At 31.1% G+C, this 18,338-nt stretch overlaps 2 protein-coding genes across 3 annotated transcripts; both read left to right on the top strand.

Moving 5' to 3' along the window:
* Nucleotides 1-4,940: 4,940 nt before the first annotated feature.
* Nucleotides 4,941-10,537, top strand: LOC146942928 (V-type proton ATPase subunit a2-like). Of its 2 annotated transcripts, none has more exons than XM_085757034.1 (18): nucleotides 4,941-5,030; nucleotides 6,183-6,227; nucleotides 6,467-6,589; nucleotides 6,677-6,784; nucleotides 6,883-6,993; nucleotides 7,078-7,251; nucleotides 7,324-7,461; nucleotides 7,591-7,698; nucleotides 7,858-7,965; nucleotides 8,063-8,211; nucleotides 8,408-8,561; nucleotides 8,651-8,811; nucleotides 8,887-9,093; nucleotides 9,177-9,360; nucleotides 9,452-9,535; nucleotides 9,621-9,814; nucleotides 10,006-10,065; nucleotides 10,142-10,537. In XM_085757034.1, the coding sequence occupies exons 3-18, from the start codon at nucleotides 6,485-6,487 to the stop codon at nucleotides 10,347-10,349; spliced, it is 2,253 nt and encodes a 750-aa protein (XP_085613160.1). In that variant the 5' UTR covers nucleotides 4,941-5,030; nucleotides 6,183-6,227; nucleotides 6,467-6,484; the 3' UTR covers nucleotides 10,350-10,537. The 2 variants fall into 2 exon arrangements, with proteins under 2 accessions (XP_085613160.1, XP_085613159.1); XM_085757033.1 differs by lacking the exon at nucleotides 4,941-5,030 and adding an exon at nucleotides 5,794-6,025.
* A 1,189-nt stretch (nucleotides 10,538-11,726) lies between these two features.
* LOC146942927 (Transcription initiation factor IIF, beta subunit) lies at nucleotides 11,727-16,530 on the top strand. The gene is made up of 6 exons (XM_085757035.1): nucleotides 11,727-11,994; nucleotides 13,425-13,533; nucleotides 15,266-15,399; nucleotides 15,503-15,577; nucleotides 15,891-16,040; nucleotides 16,177-16,530. Exons 1-6 carry the CDS (start codon nucleotides 11,794-11,796, stop codon nucleotides 16,294-16,296), a joined length of 789 nt encoding a protein of 262 aa, XP_085613161.1. The 5' UTR covers nucleotides 11,727-11,793; the 3' UTR covers nucleotides 16,297-16,530.
* The last annotated feature ends 1,808 nt before the right edge of the window (nucleotides 16,531-18,338 follow it).

The raw sequence follows: 18,338 nt of genomic DNA, 5'->3' as shown, positions 1-18,338 counted from the left end.
TGAACTAGGTGTAAGTTTGTTTTGTTTTGTTTGGTTCAGTTAGAACTTTATAAGCTTTTTTCTTCCTATCAGTTTGTATGATTTATTAAAAAAAAAACTATTATACTATTTACACGATGATGGTCCATCTCTTTCTTTTGCTTGTCTCCATGCATTTCCAATTGGTACCTAATTCAGCAGTTAAGTTCAGTCTCTAAATCAAAGTAAAAAACCACTGGATAGTTATGGCTGATCACCTCACTTTCTATACCTTTTTCCTTCTCTTTTCATCCATATATCTTCTGCATATACGTATAAATGGAGAATTGCAACTAGCATTTAGACCAACTACTTCTCTGAAAAACCAATAAAATTAGCCACTGGAATAGACACCCATGATCTGCGGATGTCACTTCTATATACTTGAGTTGGAAAAGTGATTTTCTTTGGTTCATAATGTTAAATGCTTCTAAAGGTATGTGCGTAAATATATGTGATGTATAATGTTTCTATAAGTATGTACTGCCCCCAATGATATAGGTTAAGGTACATAGCATACAATAGGGCTAATGATACACAATTCATAGATTGCTTGTTTTAGTGCATATGGAAGAATCAGAAACTCAACCGAAAATTTCCCTACATTTGTAATAACTGGCGCATTGCATGTGCTACATAACCTTCATTTGATTAAGACATACCACTCTCCTTCTCTTTCACCCATTCTTTCTTTTGTATTATTTATTTATTTATTTATTCATTCATAACCTCTTTTTTTCAATTCTCATACCCTTCTATATATTCCTCTTGAAATATTTGTTTTTTTTTAAATTGAGTTAATGTTGCATAACCTAACTATATTCCATATCAAGGAAATTAAATGTATTAAATATTCTTCTGCTATGAACCGAAGATTGAAGTTGACTGGATTTTATACTTTTTGGAGGACACATATGCGGATAGGCTGATAGGGGATAGAAAAGGAGTTGAATCTATAATTGTAGCTTAAGTCTAGTCACTTCTGTTTGCCACATGCATCGAGAGAATAGAAAGAAAGAAGAAAACAAAGTAAAGCTAGTTTAAGAAATCATCGCTCAATTTGCTCAAAAACAAAAAAAAAAGTAATCATCTTTCAATAATGTGTTTGGTTCCGCCGTGTACAGAATTAATTGAATGTATAAAATTGATAATTTTGTTAGAAATGAGTTTAACATAATTGATATTGATTTATGTTTTGATGCAATAATGCAGATTGATTAAACATAATGTTGGAATAGTTTTGATCAAAATTGTTTTTGAATGATAATTAAAGATAACAATGCAAAAAGTTAATGAGAGTTCAATATAGAATTGATTCATCGACTCAAAGTTAATGAGAAATTCTTTGGAAAGATGAAAGCAATTCTAAAAAGTCAAATCAATTACGATGAAAAACCAGTTTTTACAATAGGGAGAAACTAAAACATTTTTACTTTCTAAAAATCAAATCAAACAAACGCTTACTAATGTGAAAAATAATTAAATAATTGCTAAATAAGGTAATGAATGGGCATAAGCTGGTAAACCCACAAAAGGATTTAACAACATTTTTTTTACAGTTAGTGACAAAAAATTAGTTATTAACATTTTCAGTTAAAAATTTGTAAATATTTTTAAGAAACTACAAATTAACATATTATTTTGTATGCTTATTTATTTATTTTCTTTGGATTTTCTGTTGTCAATATTTAATAATGTAAATATTGACATAAGAATAATTTTTAAATACGTAGAGCATCTTTTATTTTCAGATTTTTAATATAATGTCTTCACATACTTCAATTATACTTTACATTTAAATAGTTTAAATTAATCACTATCAATTTTTTTAGGAGAAAATTAATTAATATCGTTAAAATTTTGAGATGCTATTTTTTGTCACTCATCCTTTATTATAAAAGCTAGACTTGCTTGGCTATCATGTTTGCCCTAATCCTCCTTACTTTGCCCTAATTTCCTAGCTTTTTTCCCTCCTAAACATGTACTAATTGCTCGAGTAATCTCATCCGTTCAAGCACTTGATCACATCCGTTTATTCAAACTTGAAAAAAGTTCTCTCACTTCGTTAATGCAATTGAATACATATTAAAGCCTAATCAAGTCGGTCAACATTCCCCTACACTAATTGCTAATCAGAAATAACTAATTCCCCTACACTAATTGCTAATCAGAAATAACATAAACATCCCTTAGAAAGTGGCAATTGAAAATGTTTCACGCATACACTAATTCCTATCAAATTATTCTACTGACATTTCAATGTTTCACGCATGCATTTTTTACACTATAATGTGCTATCCGATATAGAGTGATATGAAGATATGCGTTTCAAGGTGAAATTTCCCTCGAATTTTACCACTAAAGTGTGCACTAATCTCTCTACCAATTACTATCTATTAAAAGCAAGTATGACCTACTTATTTCAAATATTAACACGTATCAAGGTTGATTCGATTTTGAATATTAATTATTATGTACTGTTAATGGCAATTAAGAACGTAGTTAATGGCTTGAAAACGTCGTTAATGACAATTAAAAACTTTTAAGTCGCATATTTTTGTATAAGAATTACTTTTAATTGCTTTTATGCATTATGCACCAATCACTCTACCGATTACTACCTATTAAAAGCAATTAACTACGTACTTATTTCAAAAATTAACACGTATCAAGGTTGATTCGATTTTGAATAGTAATTATTACGTACTGTTAAAGACAATTAAGAACGTAGTTAATAGCTTGAAAACGTCGTTAATGACAATTAAAAATTTGAAAGTCGCATATTTTCGTATATGAATTACTTTTAATTGCTTTTATGCATTATGCACTAACCACTCTACCAATTACTACCTATTAAAAGCAATTATGACGTACTTATTTCAAAAAATAACACGTATCAAGGTTGATTCGATTTTGAATAGTAATTATGACGTAGTGTTAATGGCAATTAAAAACTTTTGAATAGTAATTATTACCAATAGAAGACTATGATTAATCACATTTGAAACTAACGAAGAGAATTGTCAATTACCTATTTAAATACCGCTTAGTTGTGCTAATAGAACCATTCTCGACTTTAAGCAAATATAACTCTTTCTTGCACTTGCTAATATGGCAAACATTTTCACCCCCATTTCAGCTGTGACAGGTGGAAAGAAGGATTTGAAGTTGATTGTCCGTGTGGCCCATATATAGTTGATCCGTGATAAGGAAAATCCATACGATATCATCTTCATGAACAAAATATTGGTTGATGAGAAGGTATATTATATAAATCGATTGTATAAATAAATGATCTTTTTTTCAAGTTGCCACTACGATAACATATACTATGGTTTATGTTAATGACATGTTATTTTTTGTTTAGCGAGGACGGATCCATGCCACTGTTCATAAGTTCCTGGTGCCAACGATTCAAGGAATGATTGAAGAAGGAGGAACATATAAGCTAGATAATGTCATGGTAGGATTTAATGAGGGGAATTGCAAACTCTTGCCATACAAGCACAAACTTAATATGGAATTGGTGTAAGGCTTGAATCAAGTTTCAAAGGAGTCAATTTTTGTTTGTTTTATTTGTAATGACTATTAACAAGAGGTACTTTAAGAGATGAGTTGAATGTAAAAAAAAAAAAAAAAAAGGGTTGATGATAACCAATGATGAATGTGAAAATACTAATGTCACTTCAAATGTCGTTTTTATTGTATTTCGTAATGTATGATAAATAATGTAAAATGTACGGTTTTCAAACTATATTAATGTCAAGATGATATGATTAATGTAATACATCCCTCAAAAAAAATGATTAATGTAATACATTTTTATCATGTGAATATTTCATATTTTTTTTATTATTTATTATGATATAACTTATTCGTACATATTTTAGTCGGTAGGACCCGTGCGGAGCACGGGTCAATGGTCTAGTACTAAATGAAAGTAGCATATTATGTTAAAATTTTAGGTCGATCCTTACTTAATTTTAATGTCTCGAAGAATTCTCTCTTAAAAAGGGTCGAAAAATTAAACATGATTTTACTAATTAAAAGTGGTTATAAAATTTAAAAATGAATTTTACATTTAAAGAAGGTTAAAAATGCACTTTAAAATAAAATAACTTTGATAAATTATTTTAGGTGCATGCATCTAATGCAGACCTCCAAAAAAGATTTAAGGGCGGATCAACCTTACCATTTTTAAAATATTATCACACATTTTCCTTTTTTATTATACAAAATATACTATTTTACTAAAATTTATTAGAGTTCGATTTTGAATATATACTATTTTACTAAAATTTATTAGAGTTCGATTTTGAATATGTTTTTGTCAACCAACACAATTTTTGTCAAACAACCAAAACTTGAGGGCATCTATTACCGGTGATATTAAGAGTTTGTCGAGGAAGACAATGAATCAAAATAAAGTGAAACTTTTTTTTTAAGAAACACAAAATGATTCGACAACAAACGCAAGAACGACAAAGCAACTAGCTATTAGGGTGGTTGCTTCTCATTTAGATGTGGATTCGGTTTGCCTAAAAGCTGTCAAGAGCCACTCATTGTCATGACATGTGCATCGACGACCACTTCCTGCACTTGTCAGCCTCAGACAGTACAAAAAGTAGAGAGAGAGAGAGAGAGAGAGAGAGAGAGAGAGAGAGAGAGAGAGAGATTTTATCCTATCTTATTGGTGGAGAGAGAGAGATTTTATCCTATCTTATTGGTGTATCAAACGGAAGATTAAAATACCATATAATATATTTATCATATTATATCTCTATCATAGCCATCAAATGGATCCTACACATATATAGATTGACATACCTAACAACACATCAACAAACAATTGAGATATTAATTGTTGAGGCCATTGGGTTATTTGGAAAAACATTGGATGCTCCCAACTTTACCATGTAATATTTTCATTGGTTGACCTCTCTCAAAATATGTCTCTTATGAACATGACCAACTCAACATGCGTGTAGGCTTAAATGAAATGTCATTAACATGTAAGTCTTTTGTAAAATTCAATAGAATTTTATCTAACAATGTAAAATTAGAAGGGAAATCTTTTAAACAAATGGAATCTTTTGGATTTACTCTCCTACAACGTTTTACTAAAATTATGGACCTTTGCTCAAAAAAAAAAAAAAATTATGGACCTTAACATTTAAAAACAAAAAAATCAAACGGGATTTTTTTTATTAATTAAAGTGACCCTATTGAACATTTTAGAAATGCGGCTTAGAAAATTTGAATGTTTTCCCTTACTTTTACAAGGCTTAGATTTTACAAATAAAATAGCACATCATGGAAGGACCTTAACGATTAGACCAGAGAAGTTTTCTAACCAAAGTTATTTGAATCTACACATGCATATTGAGCTAAAACATTGGTAGACATAAAGTCATTGTCTAAAGGTTCGCTTTCTAAGATATCATAACTTCTTATCAAATTTTGGATATTATGAATAAGGATTGCATATAAGTGACGGGGTGCAACATTTTTCACCCCTAATATATTATTTTTTCACACTTAAAAAGCACATTTTTTCTTCCTTTGAATGTTTACTTCCGAACAAAAACACATTTTTTATCATATGTAATTTTTTTTTTTTAAATGTGGGGTGAAATAAGCATGTGAGTATTAATACCTTCAAAAAACGCATGTGAGAATTATTGGTTATAAACTATGAATTAAATAAAAATTATTGTTACTATTATAAAAAAAATGTGTTTGTGAGCATTCGTCGGAAAAAGAAACATTTTATGCCGCAAGATGGAAGTACTTGCATGATTTGAGTTGATAGCATATTCAGGACATGCATTCTTCCCTTATTCATTCCAATTTTAAAATCCAAATTCAAAGTTAACGTTATTATTCTCCCACAATGGATCTTTTGCGATCAGAGCCTATGCAACTTGTTCAATTGATTATTCCAATTGAATCGGCTCATCGATCCATCTCTTACCTTGGCGATCTCGGCCTTTTTCAGTTCAAAGATGTATGGCTCCTTTAATTACCAATCTGTGTCCTTCTCACTTTGTATTCTTTATGACGCTTCGGACTACATTTTCAATAATGTTGAGATGTTCTTCATCTATCTGAATTACATTATTTATATACTACATTGATAAATCTTGTTTAAATCAATTCTTCAGCTTAATGAAGATAAAAGCCCATTCCAACAGACCTATGCTTCACAGGTACCTATAACATCGATGTATGCATAGTTGCATTTAAAAAGGTTCAGACTCTTCAATTTCAATTGATTGTGTATTGAACTCCAAAACAATTAAATGCTTCTTTTGATTTTCATTTGGAAATTTGACCGAGATCTATCATTATATCATGAAATCTAATTCTGCTAACAATTTTATTATGAGACATTTTACATAACTGATTTACTAGACTAGATTGGAAAGCTTACCGTTTTATCAAATAGGTTAAAAGATGTGGGGAAATGTCGCGTAAGTTGCGTTTATTTAAGGAGCAAATGAAAAAGGCAAATATATCTCCATCAACATGGTCAACGAGAGATGGTTCTATTGATCTAGAAAATTTGGAGGTTGTCAGGTGTTTTTAAAATTTTCATATCTTTTCTACCGGTAAAGAGAGCATTCCCATGTAACACAATTTTTCTTCACGGATATAGGTTAAACTAGCAGAACTTGAAGCCGAGCTAATTGAGATTAATTCAAACAATGAGAAGTTGCAGCACACTTATAATGAACTTATAGAGTACAAGCTTGTTTTAGAGAAGGTATAATTAACCATATAGCTTGGTCTTTCCCCTTATATAGGTTAGAGAAGACAATTAGATTCAAGCTTATAATTCCTTATTTGTTTTTACCATTTTAGGTTGGGGAGTTTTTCTCTTCAGCACAAATCAGTGCCGCAACCCGCCAGAGAGAGCTTGAAGTTCAACCAACTTTTGAAGGGTCTATTGACTGTCCATTATTAATGGAACATGTATACCCTAAAACTTTGTAGTTTATTTTCATAAGTTTAGTTCCATGTCATTTGTTGATGATGCTTATAAATTTTGACTTGTAGGAGACAACGGCATATTCAGTAAAGCAGATAAAATTGGGGTTTATAACCGGTCTTGTTACTAGGGAAAAATCAATTCCTTTCGAAAGAATTCTATTTCGTGCTACTAGGGGAAATGTTTTTCTGAAGCAGGCTGTGGTTGAACATCATGTTCTAGATCCTTTGTCAGGAGAGAAGGTTACTCTTGAACTATTTACTCTTCTATGCTCATCAGACACTAATACTTTATTAATCTTCTACCTTTTACAGGTTCATAAAAATGTATTTATTATATTTTATTCGGGAGAGAGAATTAAAAGTAAAATTAACAAAATTTGTGATGCTTTTGGAGCAAATCGTTATCCCTTCTCAGATGACTTGAGTAAACAATTTCAGATGATGACAGAGGTAGACAAAATATTATCCTTGGTTTTTGCTTTGCCTGCAATTGAGCTCAACTGATAGCTATATATTCTACATAGTATGAATGTGGATATTTCACAAACAAATAATTATTTCCCATTATGAAATTTCCAGGTTTCCGAAAGAATTGTAGAATTAAAGACAACCATTGATGTAGGTTTGCATCATCGAAGCAATTTGTTGCAAACAATTGGATATCAATTTGAGCAGTGGAATCTTCTGGTTTGTTTGACAATTGCAATTTTGTATTTATAACTTACTGCTAAAAGCCATGCATAGTTTATAACTATATATGTCTCTCTTTTTAAGTTTTACTGCTAGATTATGCAATTAATTTTCATTTTGAAGCTGATATTTTGTTTCATTAATTTTCATCAATAGTTGCAAAAGGAAAAGTCCATTTATCACATTCTAAATATGCTAAACATTAATGTGACAAAGAAATGTCTCCTTGCAGAAGGCTGGTGTCCTGTTTTTGCAACAAGCCAGGTTTTTCCTTGAAATGTGAATTAAATTTTTGATAAGATCTGTCTAAAATCTAAATCTATATAGATTTTAATTTTTAACATCTCTCCTATCTATGCAGATTCAAAAAGTATTGATGCGAGCAACCGTGGACTGTAACTCTCAAGTAGAGGCAATAGTTCAGGTTTTGCAGACAAATGAGTTACCACCCACCTATTTTTGCACTAACATTTTTACTTCTTCTTTTCAAGAAATTGTAGACGCATATGGGTAAGTTACACAATGTTTAAACCAAATTTTTCATGCCATTTTTTACATTATCTCTGCATTCCTTTAGTTTTAAATTATGGTTTATGGTTCTAGTATCACTATATTTTATATTCTATTTCTATAAGTTTCATTGTTGCATCTTCATGTATGGGTCATAAGCCTAGAGCTCAAAAAATTAACTGTCAATACTTGACAGAATTGCCAAGTACCAGGAAGCAAATCCTGGTGTGTACACAATCATCACGTTTCCTTTCCTTTTCGCTGTAATGTTTGGTGATTGGGGTCATGGCATATGCTTATTATTGGCAACTTTCTATTTCATAATCAATGAAAAAAAGTTTTATGGTCAGGTACTGAACTAGTAATGTTTTATTTTCACTCTGAATATTTTCTAGTTTATTGGTCCAACTGTAGTTTTATTTGATGTTGTTAATTGCAGAAACTTGGAGACATATTAGAAATGGTTTTTGGGGGGAGATATATTATTATGATGATGGCACTTTTCTCAATCTACACTGGGTTAATATATAATGAATTCTTCTCCATTCCGTTTGAACTATTTGGACAATCTGCCTATGGATGTCGCGATCCTACATGCAGGTGGTTTTGATTTACGAGTATCTGCCTATTTGGCCATGTTATATACGAGTATCATATTTATTATCCTTTTTTCAGGGATGCTACTACAATAGGTTTGGTAAAAGTGCGCGACACTTATCCATTTGGCGTAGATCCTAAATGGCATGGCACACGGAGTGAACTTCCATTTCTTAACTCGCTTAAAATGAAGATGTCAATTCTATTGGGGGTATCCCAAATGAATCTTGGAATCATATTGAGTTACTATAATGCCAAATACTTTGAAAACAACATAAACATATGGTAATATCATAAAATAACTTTAATTAGTTGAATGTGGAATGTTATTCATCTTTTTATTTGACTAATTACCTATATTGCTTCAGGCACCAATTTGTTCCCCAAATTGTATTCTTGAACAGCCTATTTGGCTATCTTTCACTCCTCATAATTGTAAAATGGTGCACTGGATCACAGGCTGACTTGTATCATGTGATGATATACATGTTTCTAAGTCCAACAGATGATTTGGGTGAAAACCAGCTCTTTGTTGGCCAAAAGTTCTTTCAAGTAAGAAATTTCATATTTTATTTAGATACACAATTGCTTAGTGATACTAAATATATGCCACATCTAAATTGTGTACTATTAAATTTGTTAGGTTATATTACTATTGTTGGCACTCATTTCAGTACCATGGATGTTATTACCAAAGCCCTTTCTCTTGAAGAAACAACATCAAGAAGTATACTCTAAGCTATTATTTTAAATTTGTTTTTATTTGTTGCCATTAAACCCTGACTCTAATTTTTATTACCTTGATTACTCAGAGGCATAAAAGTCAATCCTACTCTTTGATCTACAATGGGGATGATCCTCTTGAACCAGAGTCACGTGGTATTCACAAAAACCATGAGGAGTTTGATTTCAGCGAGGTTTTTGTGCACCAACTTATACATACAATAGAATTTGTGCTTGGAGCTGTGTCTAATACAGCTTCCTATCTTCGTTTATGGGCCCTCAGGTAAGTAGTTGAAAGTTTGGGATGTCATTATGTGCTTTATTTTCTGCCCATGTATTAGTTGCATCTACATGTTTCTCAAAATATTTGATTCAAACTTCTATTGATGTACCTTGAAGTTATATCTTTTTTATTTTAAATGCATCATAACCTATCATTCATATTTTTCTTTGGTGTTTTTTGGTCATGTTTAGTTTAGCTCATTCAGAGTTGTCAAGCGTTTTCTACGACAAAGTTTTGCTTCTCGCATGGGGGTAAGTAATTGTAGATGTGTTATGCAAGTGAATGTTATTTGAAAAGTTATTTGATGTATTTGTGTGACTGATGTAGGTATAACAACACCATTGTTCTCATTGTTGGCATTATTGTTTTTATATGTGCAACTGTTGGTGTATTACTAGTAATGGAAAGTCTAAGTGCGTTCTTGCATGCTTTGAGACTTCATTGGGTAGAGTTCCAGAACAAGTTTTATAAGGGAGATGGATACAAGTTCTACCCATTTTCATTTACATCCCTTAATGACGAGGGTGGACTGTAGTTGCTAAATACCACATAATTTATAGACGAAAATAGCAATTTTTTAACTCTAGAACATGCCACATATAGGAAGCTAACTAAGCAACCCTACATGCCACTCACATAAGGTGTTTTAAGAGTAGGAAAGACATCTAATGTATACAATTTCACTAGTATAAACTTATGTATAGTATAATATGTTTTAGAAAATTAATTTTGTTTTTTTCTTCTTCTTTTGGGTAGAAATTTATGTTTCTTTATTATTAATGAGAAATGCTACTACTCATCTTAATACACGTTACAATAAATTCTTTAAAATTAATTTAAAAAATTGTTTCTTTATTGATGAGAAATGCTACCACTCCTAAAAAATTGTTTCTTTATTTAAAAAACAAATTTATCATCAAATTTTTGCAATTATGATAATAATGGTACAAATCCGAGATAAAATAATACTACACTATAAACTATAAATTCAAACACTACTTGAAAAAAAATATCAATAAATGCAATAAGCTCATCAGAGAATGACAATTATCAAACACTTCCCTTCAAATATATATATATATATATAATTTGTCAAACACTTATACACTATAAACTATCTACTGCAATCTAACATTTTGATATGGCCAAGTAAAGCCTTAAACCCTTAGCAGCTGTTTACTTACCATATTTCCTATTTTTTATTTTCACTTCAACCAATAAATATAAAATAATATAGATTCAACATTGTCCTCACAATTTTTTAAAATAGATTTTTTTTAAAAATTAAAAAATGTCAGAAATACTATTTTATTGTCCCTAAAAATGCATTCTTCCTTGTATTTTTTTTTCATTTTATTTTATTTCTAGTGACGAGAAATTCACCATGAATATTTGAAGAATTTTGAGTTCGAAAGTCGACTCTTACATATCACAATGTCCTTACAAACTGAACTACCCTGATCACGGTGTTCGACCTACTAATTTTTGTCAGCAGAGCTAGAACTTGTGGACAACAAGATCTTAAACTTTTTTGTCAAAAAAAAAAAACTTAAATTTCTTAACTTATAATCTAGTCTTTTAAATTAAAAGAGTGGTATAAATCAATTTAATTGACCCATCAAATATTGCATAGTCTTTTGTTATCAAGTTAAACACATATAAAACTGTAAAATTATGGTGGAAAATTAAAAAAAAATTAAATTAATTGGCATCCAATTAATTTTAAGGAACCAAATTACCGATTCTCTTTAAAAAAAAGAAAAAGATATAGAGTACAATTATTAGGGGGCTGTATCAGAAAAATTGAACGTGTGGAAAGCAAAATCCTTTTTTCCTTACTACATTAGCCCAAAAAACCATTATAGTTTGAAGGAATTGAAGTCAAATAAAATTGACTAGGAAGAAAAACACTATCAGACACGAACGAACGAACATAGGGAGTAGGTGAAGGAGAACGAGAAGATCGATCAAGAATCAAGATGGAAGATGAAAACAGTTACGGTGGGAGTAGCGGTGGTTCAAACTTGGAGACATCGAAGGCAGAGAGATCTGTGTGGCTTATGAAGTGTCCTGTTGCTGTTGCTAAATCATGGCAGAATCATCCACCTTCCCAACCTCTTTCTAAAGTCGTTTTTTCCATTGATCCTCTTCTTCCTGAAGACGATCCTGCTCATCTTCAGGTTCTTTTTCTTCTTCTCATTCTTCTCTTTCACTATCCCTGATTTTGGTTTAATCACTTTCTACTTGTTAGATTAGATTGTAGGACTTTGATGTTAATTGTATTATTATACTTTGATTTTATGCTGTTTAGGTCGATTTGTTGTATACCTAATTAATTAATTAATTAATTAATCATTCAGGAATATAGATTTTCAACTATTTGGTTTTTTTGTTATTAATCATTTTCTGTTACATTTTGTCAAAATCCTATGCAATTGCAATTTTGGTTAAGTCTTGAGACCTAGAACTGTGCTCCTCTCTAGGTCTCAGTTTGAATCCTCCAGGAGCCAACAGTTCTTGTGTTGGACCAGTCCATATGGAGCTTTGCTATGCCTCAATTGGGACGGTGGAATTGGTTTTCCGGATTAATCGGTCCCTGGGTTGGATATCAAGTTTAAAAAAAAAAAAAAAAAAAAGGAGCTATACTCTTGTTAAATTTCAGTTTTATTCTGTATATTCGATTTCTGACCAAGGGTAATAAAGTAAATTGTCGAGTTAATTGGATTCCATTAACCTCGAATATACGCCAGCCAAACATGGAATTTGATTTGCAAAAAATCAAATATTTTTTGTTTTTAATAATGAGTTCCAAACATGAGAATTGATTTATAAACCTAGTTATTCATGGTGCTATGGCTGTGCTATTGCGGCTGAACATTGCAGCCTTCGGCCGCTCATTTGGATTTCAATTACTGTTTTGTGTCGCGATGACTCCTATAGCAGCATTCGTTGCATTAAATTACAGAAGTCGCGGCAACAAGATTATCGTGCATAACCCAATTAATATGAAAAATTGTGCATATCTATTTTCTACATGAATCACACAATAAATTGTCATTCTGATGAATTGCATGGATTGTAATTTTCCCCTGAACTTTGTGCACACAGCCACTTGTCCACTTCATATAGATGGCAACTATTCTTGAATTTTATTGAAGTCCATGTATAATATACCAACTGGTGTTTTTTTGCATATTTCACTTGTTTGAATAATGATTTGAAGAGTAGGTCTTTCGATTCATTGTTTGAATCTCGATTTGATAACCATGGTTGCCACAAACTTTTAAGCCCATGCAAAAACTCATTTTGCCCTCGATTTGAATGTTTCACTGTGATTTAACAATTTTGGGTCCAGTCACCACCATGTGCCATTTTCCAGGATTGATTACTAGGTTCTTAATCAAAACATTTCCATATTTAAAGGATTGCTTATTAGTTATTATATATGATATGCGCTATTATGACATTCATATTTGTGGACTGTGCACTAGGAGCAAATATTCAACTTGTAGATTCATCAGCTTATAGTTAACTGCTTCTGATTAAATATTGTTTGCCTGTGTTGCTTTAAGACAGTCATTGATTTATAACTCCTTCATAATTATGTCAGTTTACAATGGAGATGTCTGGCACTGAAGCTGTGAATATGCCAAAAACGTATTCTTTGAATATGTTTAAAGACTTCGTTCCTATGTGCATCTTCTCTGAGACAAGCGAAGGTGAGTTGCAATCTCTGCTCAATGTCGCATGTCACTGTTATAGTTCCTAATCATCAATTACAATTTCATAATTGGAGCAAGACTGTCACACATGTTAGATGTCTAGTATCTTGTAGACGACATAACACTTATTTTTTAATATTTAGTTTAACCATGCAGACATGTAATATAAAACTTGTGATGATTTCATCAGTTTTATGGTTTAAATTATGGTTATCAAATCTAGATTCAAATTGTGAATTGGAAGACCTTTTTTCCATTCATGAATCGAACCTTGTGACATAGCAAAACATAACAAAATTATAAGCTGATAATATATCATATATGAACCTCAAACTAATTCAAGATTCAAGTTAAATATCAAATGACAAAAGAAAAGTGGTTGGTTATACAAATTGACAAGTAAAAAGTGGTTGGCTACACTAAGTTTATGTAGTGATTCATTGGAATGAATCAGGTCACAATTCATCACAGTGAATTGCGATTCATCATAATGAATTGGAATTCAAGATGAGATAAATTTCCGTGTAGATACACGCTAGAGATTTGTATCGATTGGATTTTATTTAGTATCGAATCGATATAAAACTCACATGTATTGTAAGATCCAGTTAACCATGGTTCAAATATTATGTTATTGCTGATTATGTTGAGTTGGTGGCTGTTAAAGTTGAATTCCGATGTTTGTTCAAATATTATGTTTTAGTGATATATTGTGCTGATGTTTGTTCAGTTAAAGCCCCAAGTAATTAATAATTTTTATTTTTTTTTGTTTTAAACTCCAAAATCTACTTTCATTTGTTTACGTACACACTAGAGTGTTCCTTCAACTCTGCCTCTAATCTAATATCGTGGTCCTTCATTTCTTTTTCTTTTTTAATTTCAATTGTAAGTTGTAAGAAATCTGTTATGCAGTTCAAAAAACAAAGGTAAGGTAACAAGACTTAGCTGCTGCAATTCAACTATGACAGAGATATTTTTCATAAAAATAACTATTTGTTTTGCCATAATTGAAACTTAATGGAATATCATGCCATATTGTATTGTATATTTGAGATGTGACTTTTTATTAAATGTTGAATATCCTACTTTTTCAATACTTTTTGAGTTTAAACATTATTTGCAATGTATTTATTATCTTCGGTAGCAGCAGCCCCTCCTTGATCTACTACACAACGATATTATTGTTGGAGACTATGCTTTTATATCTGGGATCTAATGCCATGATTAAAATAAGAAATTAAGGTATTAAGCCACTTTGTAGCAGTGAAACCTCTTGCAGTTTTAATCCCCCCCCCCCCCCCCCCCCCCGAATTTTTGACCTTTTCTTTCATGGTCACCTTTTTTTCCTCATGACACGTTTTAATTGTGTAAATAAACCTCTGAACTGAAGAATTATTCTCTGTCGTGAAAGTGATGTTTATGTTGAGAATTGACACTCAGAAAAGTAGATCTGACATAGAAGGTCCTTTGTTTTATGAATTTCAACTATTGTTTCATAACATGTTAGTGATCACAAGTGCACAACCAATGTTCTTTTATTTCTAATGCACAATTTTCAATATTAAATTTTCACATTTAGTTTCTTATCCTGTGCCCTTAGGGCACAAGTTAGCAAGACCCTAAAAAAAAGTGACGAGTGCTGCTTTTCTATACAGCTTAATTTTCTTTCAGTTATCACAGTAAAAGCTTGGTTTCCTTGAGTTTGGTAACAGTTTTACCTTTATTTTAGGTGACAAGGTTGCAATGGAAGGGAAAGTAGAGCATAAGTTTGATATGAAGCCACGTCATGAAAACATGGATGATTATGGAAAATTGTGCCGGGAGAGGACAAAGAAATCTATGATTAAAAATCGTCAAGTACAGGTAGCATTTCATGTTTACCATTGAACTATCGCTTAATTGTTTTTGCTATATGTCTATGATAAGATAATTATTGAATCTTTGGTTTCCTTGATTCAACTGGAAGATTATTGCTGATGACCGTGGAACGCACATGAGGCCAATGCCTGGAATGGTTGGCTTAGTTTCATCCAATTTTAAGGTATTTATTTTGCTTACATGTTATAATCCATTGCTCATGTTAACTTTTACTTATATTAAGTACCTGGCGGTGTGGAAGTTTCACACTAATGTATGTTAGAGTTGAACTTCATATCACGACTCTAAAACACTAGTATGATACAGTAGATTCTCAGGTGTAGTTATTAGATGATACAATGACAAAATTGATGCAAATCACAATAAGAGTTCATTGGAATTGATCCTTGGAGAAGGTTTGTTCCTTCAAATGTGCGTGTGTGCATGCATGGAGTAATTCTGTGGGGCTTTTTCTTACTCTTCTGAAACTCTTGTAGGATAAGAAGAGGACACAGCCAGTCAAACAAACTGATACAAAGAGAACCAGAAGAGATCGGGGAGAGCTGGAGGATATAATGTTCAAACTATTTGAAAGACAGCCTAACTGGGCCTTGAAGCAACTTGTTCAAGAGACTGATCAACCTGCGGTATGTTTTTTTTTTTTTGGCCATTTTATTTTATTTTCGCATTGGAACACTCTGATTTTGGTTTCTCACAGCTCTGGTGTACATACATATATAAATGCATTGAAGGTAACTTATTAACCCACTATTTCTGCTGCAGCAATTCTTGAAAGAGATCTTGAATGAATTGTGTGTATACAATAAAAGAGGCGCCAATCAAGGAACTTATGAGCTGAAACCTGAATACAAGAAATCTGTCGAAGATGCAAACGCTGAATAAGCGTTTTGTTTTTTCCTTGTATTTCTCTAACTTCGTAAATCGTCACTGAAAAGAAGATCGAGAATTCAGTTTCTTTATGGTAAGAGTCAACGTGTTAAGTAAAGAGGTTGACACATGAGCAAAAATTACATGACAACAAATATCTACAAATGTTTAACTTCACTCTGAAGAATGTTTGGATCCTGAAATCTTTTTACCTAAAATGCAATTATATAAGTACAGGAATTTTGAATATATTGACTCCCATAGATAGAGATGTTTTGTTCTTTAAATTGTGTACAGTAATAAACTAATAGAATGCATCGTGCCTGTTTTAGTTTTTGGAGGGCATTCTTTTCTGTCTTACAATTTACCGCAGGTATATATATCCAACGTTGTACTCACGTTACAATAGAACCTAGTGTTCACTTCACAGACTAAACTAGAAGCGTTAAAATAGGTTGGGGATTCGAGTACACTTATCTTTATCATCCTTACTTACATCTTTCAATGTATTAAAGACTTTTTCTTCTTCTTCTGGTTAACAGATATAAAATACTATTTTTACACACTTTTGTCTATATCAGTATTTTTCAGTTTCAAATATAAACTTTTTTTTTTTATTTTTGATTTTTTTTTTAAATTCAAAATATTGTTCTTAGAGAAGTTAGAGCCTAAATTTAATATTACATAAATTTATACCATCTTAAAATATTATTTTTACTTTAATGATATCAAAAAAATAATATTAATAATTTATTTTTGGATTAAATGTTATTTTTACATTATTCAATATTTTTTTAGTTCCTCTAAACATACCAACTTTGAGTTTTTGTTCGTCCAAAAATTTATTCCTACTTTGGTTCCTCTAAATTTTCTACTACCAACTTTAGTCTCAGTTATTATTTATAAAAGTTCTTGTTCCACGCTCCAAGTGATTTTTTTTTTTTTTAATGATATGTCGTTGTTTGTTAGGACCTTAAAATTATCATTAATTTAATAACTTAACCATTTGATCTTTAATTTGAAGTTATAGATAAATTATTAAAGGTTTTTTTTTAGAAAAATAAATAAATTATTAAAGGTTAACTACTTAAATTATTAACGATTAAATATTTCAAGGTTTTATAAATGACATGTTAGAAAAATCATTTGTAATATGCGACATGCACTTCTGTAAATTAGTGATTAAAATTTGTAATAGAGAATTTGGAAGAACCAAAGTTAGAAAAATCATTTGTAATATGCGACATGCACTTCTGTAAATTAGTGATTAAAATTTGTAATAGAGAATTTAGAAGAACCAAAGTTTGAAGAAATATTTAAAGAGACTAAAAATAAAAGTAGGTACATTGAGAGGGGAAAAACGTTTTAGCCTTTTATTTTTCATCATTATCATTATTATTAGATTTTAAATATAATTTTTTTTTAAAATAATTTATCCATATACCGTATACTTTCGTACATTGCAAATGCATGTTCAACACAAATAAAAATGATAATTAATTAATGCGACTTTTATTGATAAGAAAACTAGGTTTACAGAATGTAGTGTTAAAGAGTAGAATGAAACCAAGTTGCTTGGGCTACAGTGGCAATGAGCTCCTTCCAGGGACGTACCCGGGGAATATCGGGTTCGATTCCCCGGGGGAACAATGCTTGGCCAGTGCGCATGCCTCTACGCACGAATCGGATTAGTCATCCATCGTTGGTGGGTCGGAAACCGGTGCGAAAGCCAAAAAAAAAAAAAAAAAAGAGTAGAATGAAACAATGCTTACTTTCCATGTACACATAAATGATCATTAATGCCACTTCTATTCATAAGTAAAATAGGTTTAGAGATTGACGTGTTAAAGAGGTAAAGGAATGCTTACATTCCATGTACACATATTCATTAATAATCCATAAGTTTTTTTTTTTTTTTTTTTTTTTTTTTTTTTTTTTTTAGGATTTAATAATCCATAAGTTGAATGTTGGATCAAGAGTGTTAATTAATATGACAACTCAACTAGCTTGAACTAAAAGATAATAAGTTGAAGGTCCTGAATTCAAATCTAGACTGA

The sequence above is a fragment of the Medicago sativa genome, chromosome 3 (assembly GCF_051527215.1).
Source record: "Medicago sativa cultivar Bolivia chromosome 3, Bolivia_mono, whole genome shotgun sequence".
Classification (NCBI taxonomy): Eukaryota; Viridiplantae; Streptophyta; class Magnoliopsida; order Fabales; family Fabaceae; genus Medicago; species Medicago sativa.
The sequence above is the reverse complement of the archived record's forward strand: the minus strand, read 5'-3'. Positions and strand labels throughout refer to the sequence as shown.

Bases quoted from the DNA above. Each gene is read 5' to 3' on its own strand.
- LOC146942928 (XM_085757033.1), top strand. From the start codon at position 5,912: ATGGATCTTTTGCGATCAGAGCCTATGCAACTTGTTCAATTGATTATT. The intron at 7,462-7,590 runs GTAGACAAAATA...TGAAATTTCCAG, and splicing joins AATTTCAGATGATGACAGAG to GTTTCCGAAAGAATTGTAGA. The intron at 9,536-9,620 runs GTATACTCTAAG...TTGATTACTCAG, and splicing joins TGAAGAAACAACATCAAGAA to AGGCATAAAAGTCAATCCTA.
- LOC146942927 (XM_085757035.1), top strand. From the start codon at position 11,794: ATGGAAGATGAAAACAGTTACGGTGGGAGTAGCGGTGGTTCAAACTTG. The intron at 15,578-15,890 runs GTATTTATTTTG...AAACTCTTGTAG, and splicing joins TAGTTTCATCCAATTTTAAG to GATAAGAAGAGGACACAGCC. The intron at 16,041-16,176 runs GTATGTTTTTTT...TTTCTGCTGCAG, and splicing joins AAGAGACTGATCAACCTGCG to CAATTCTTGAAAGAGATCTT.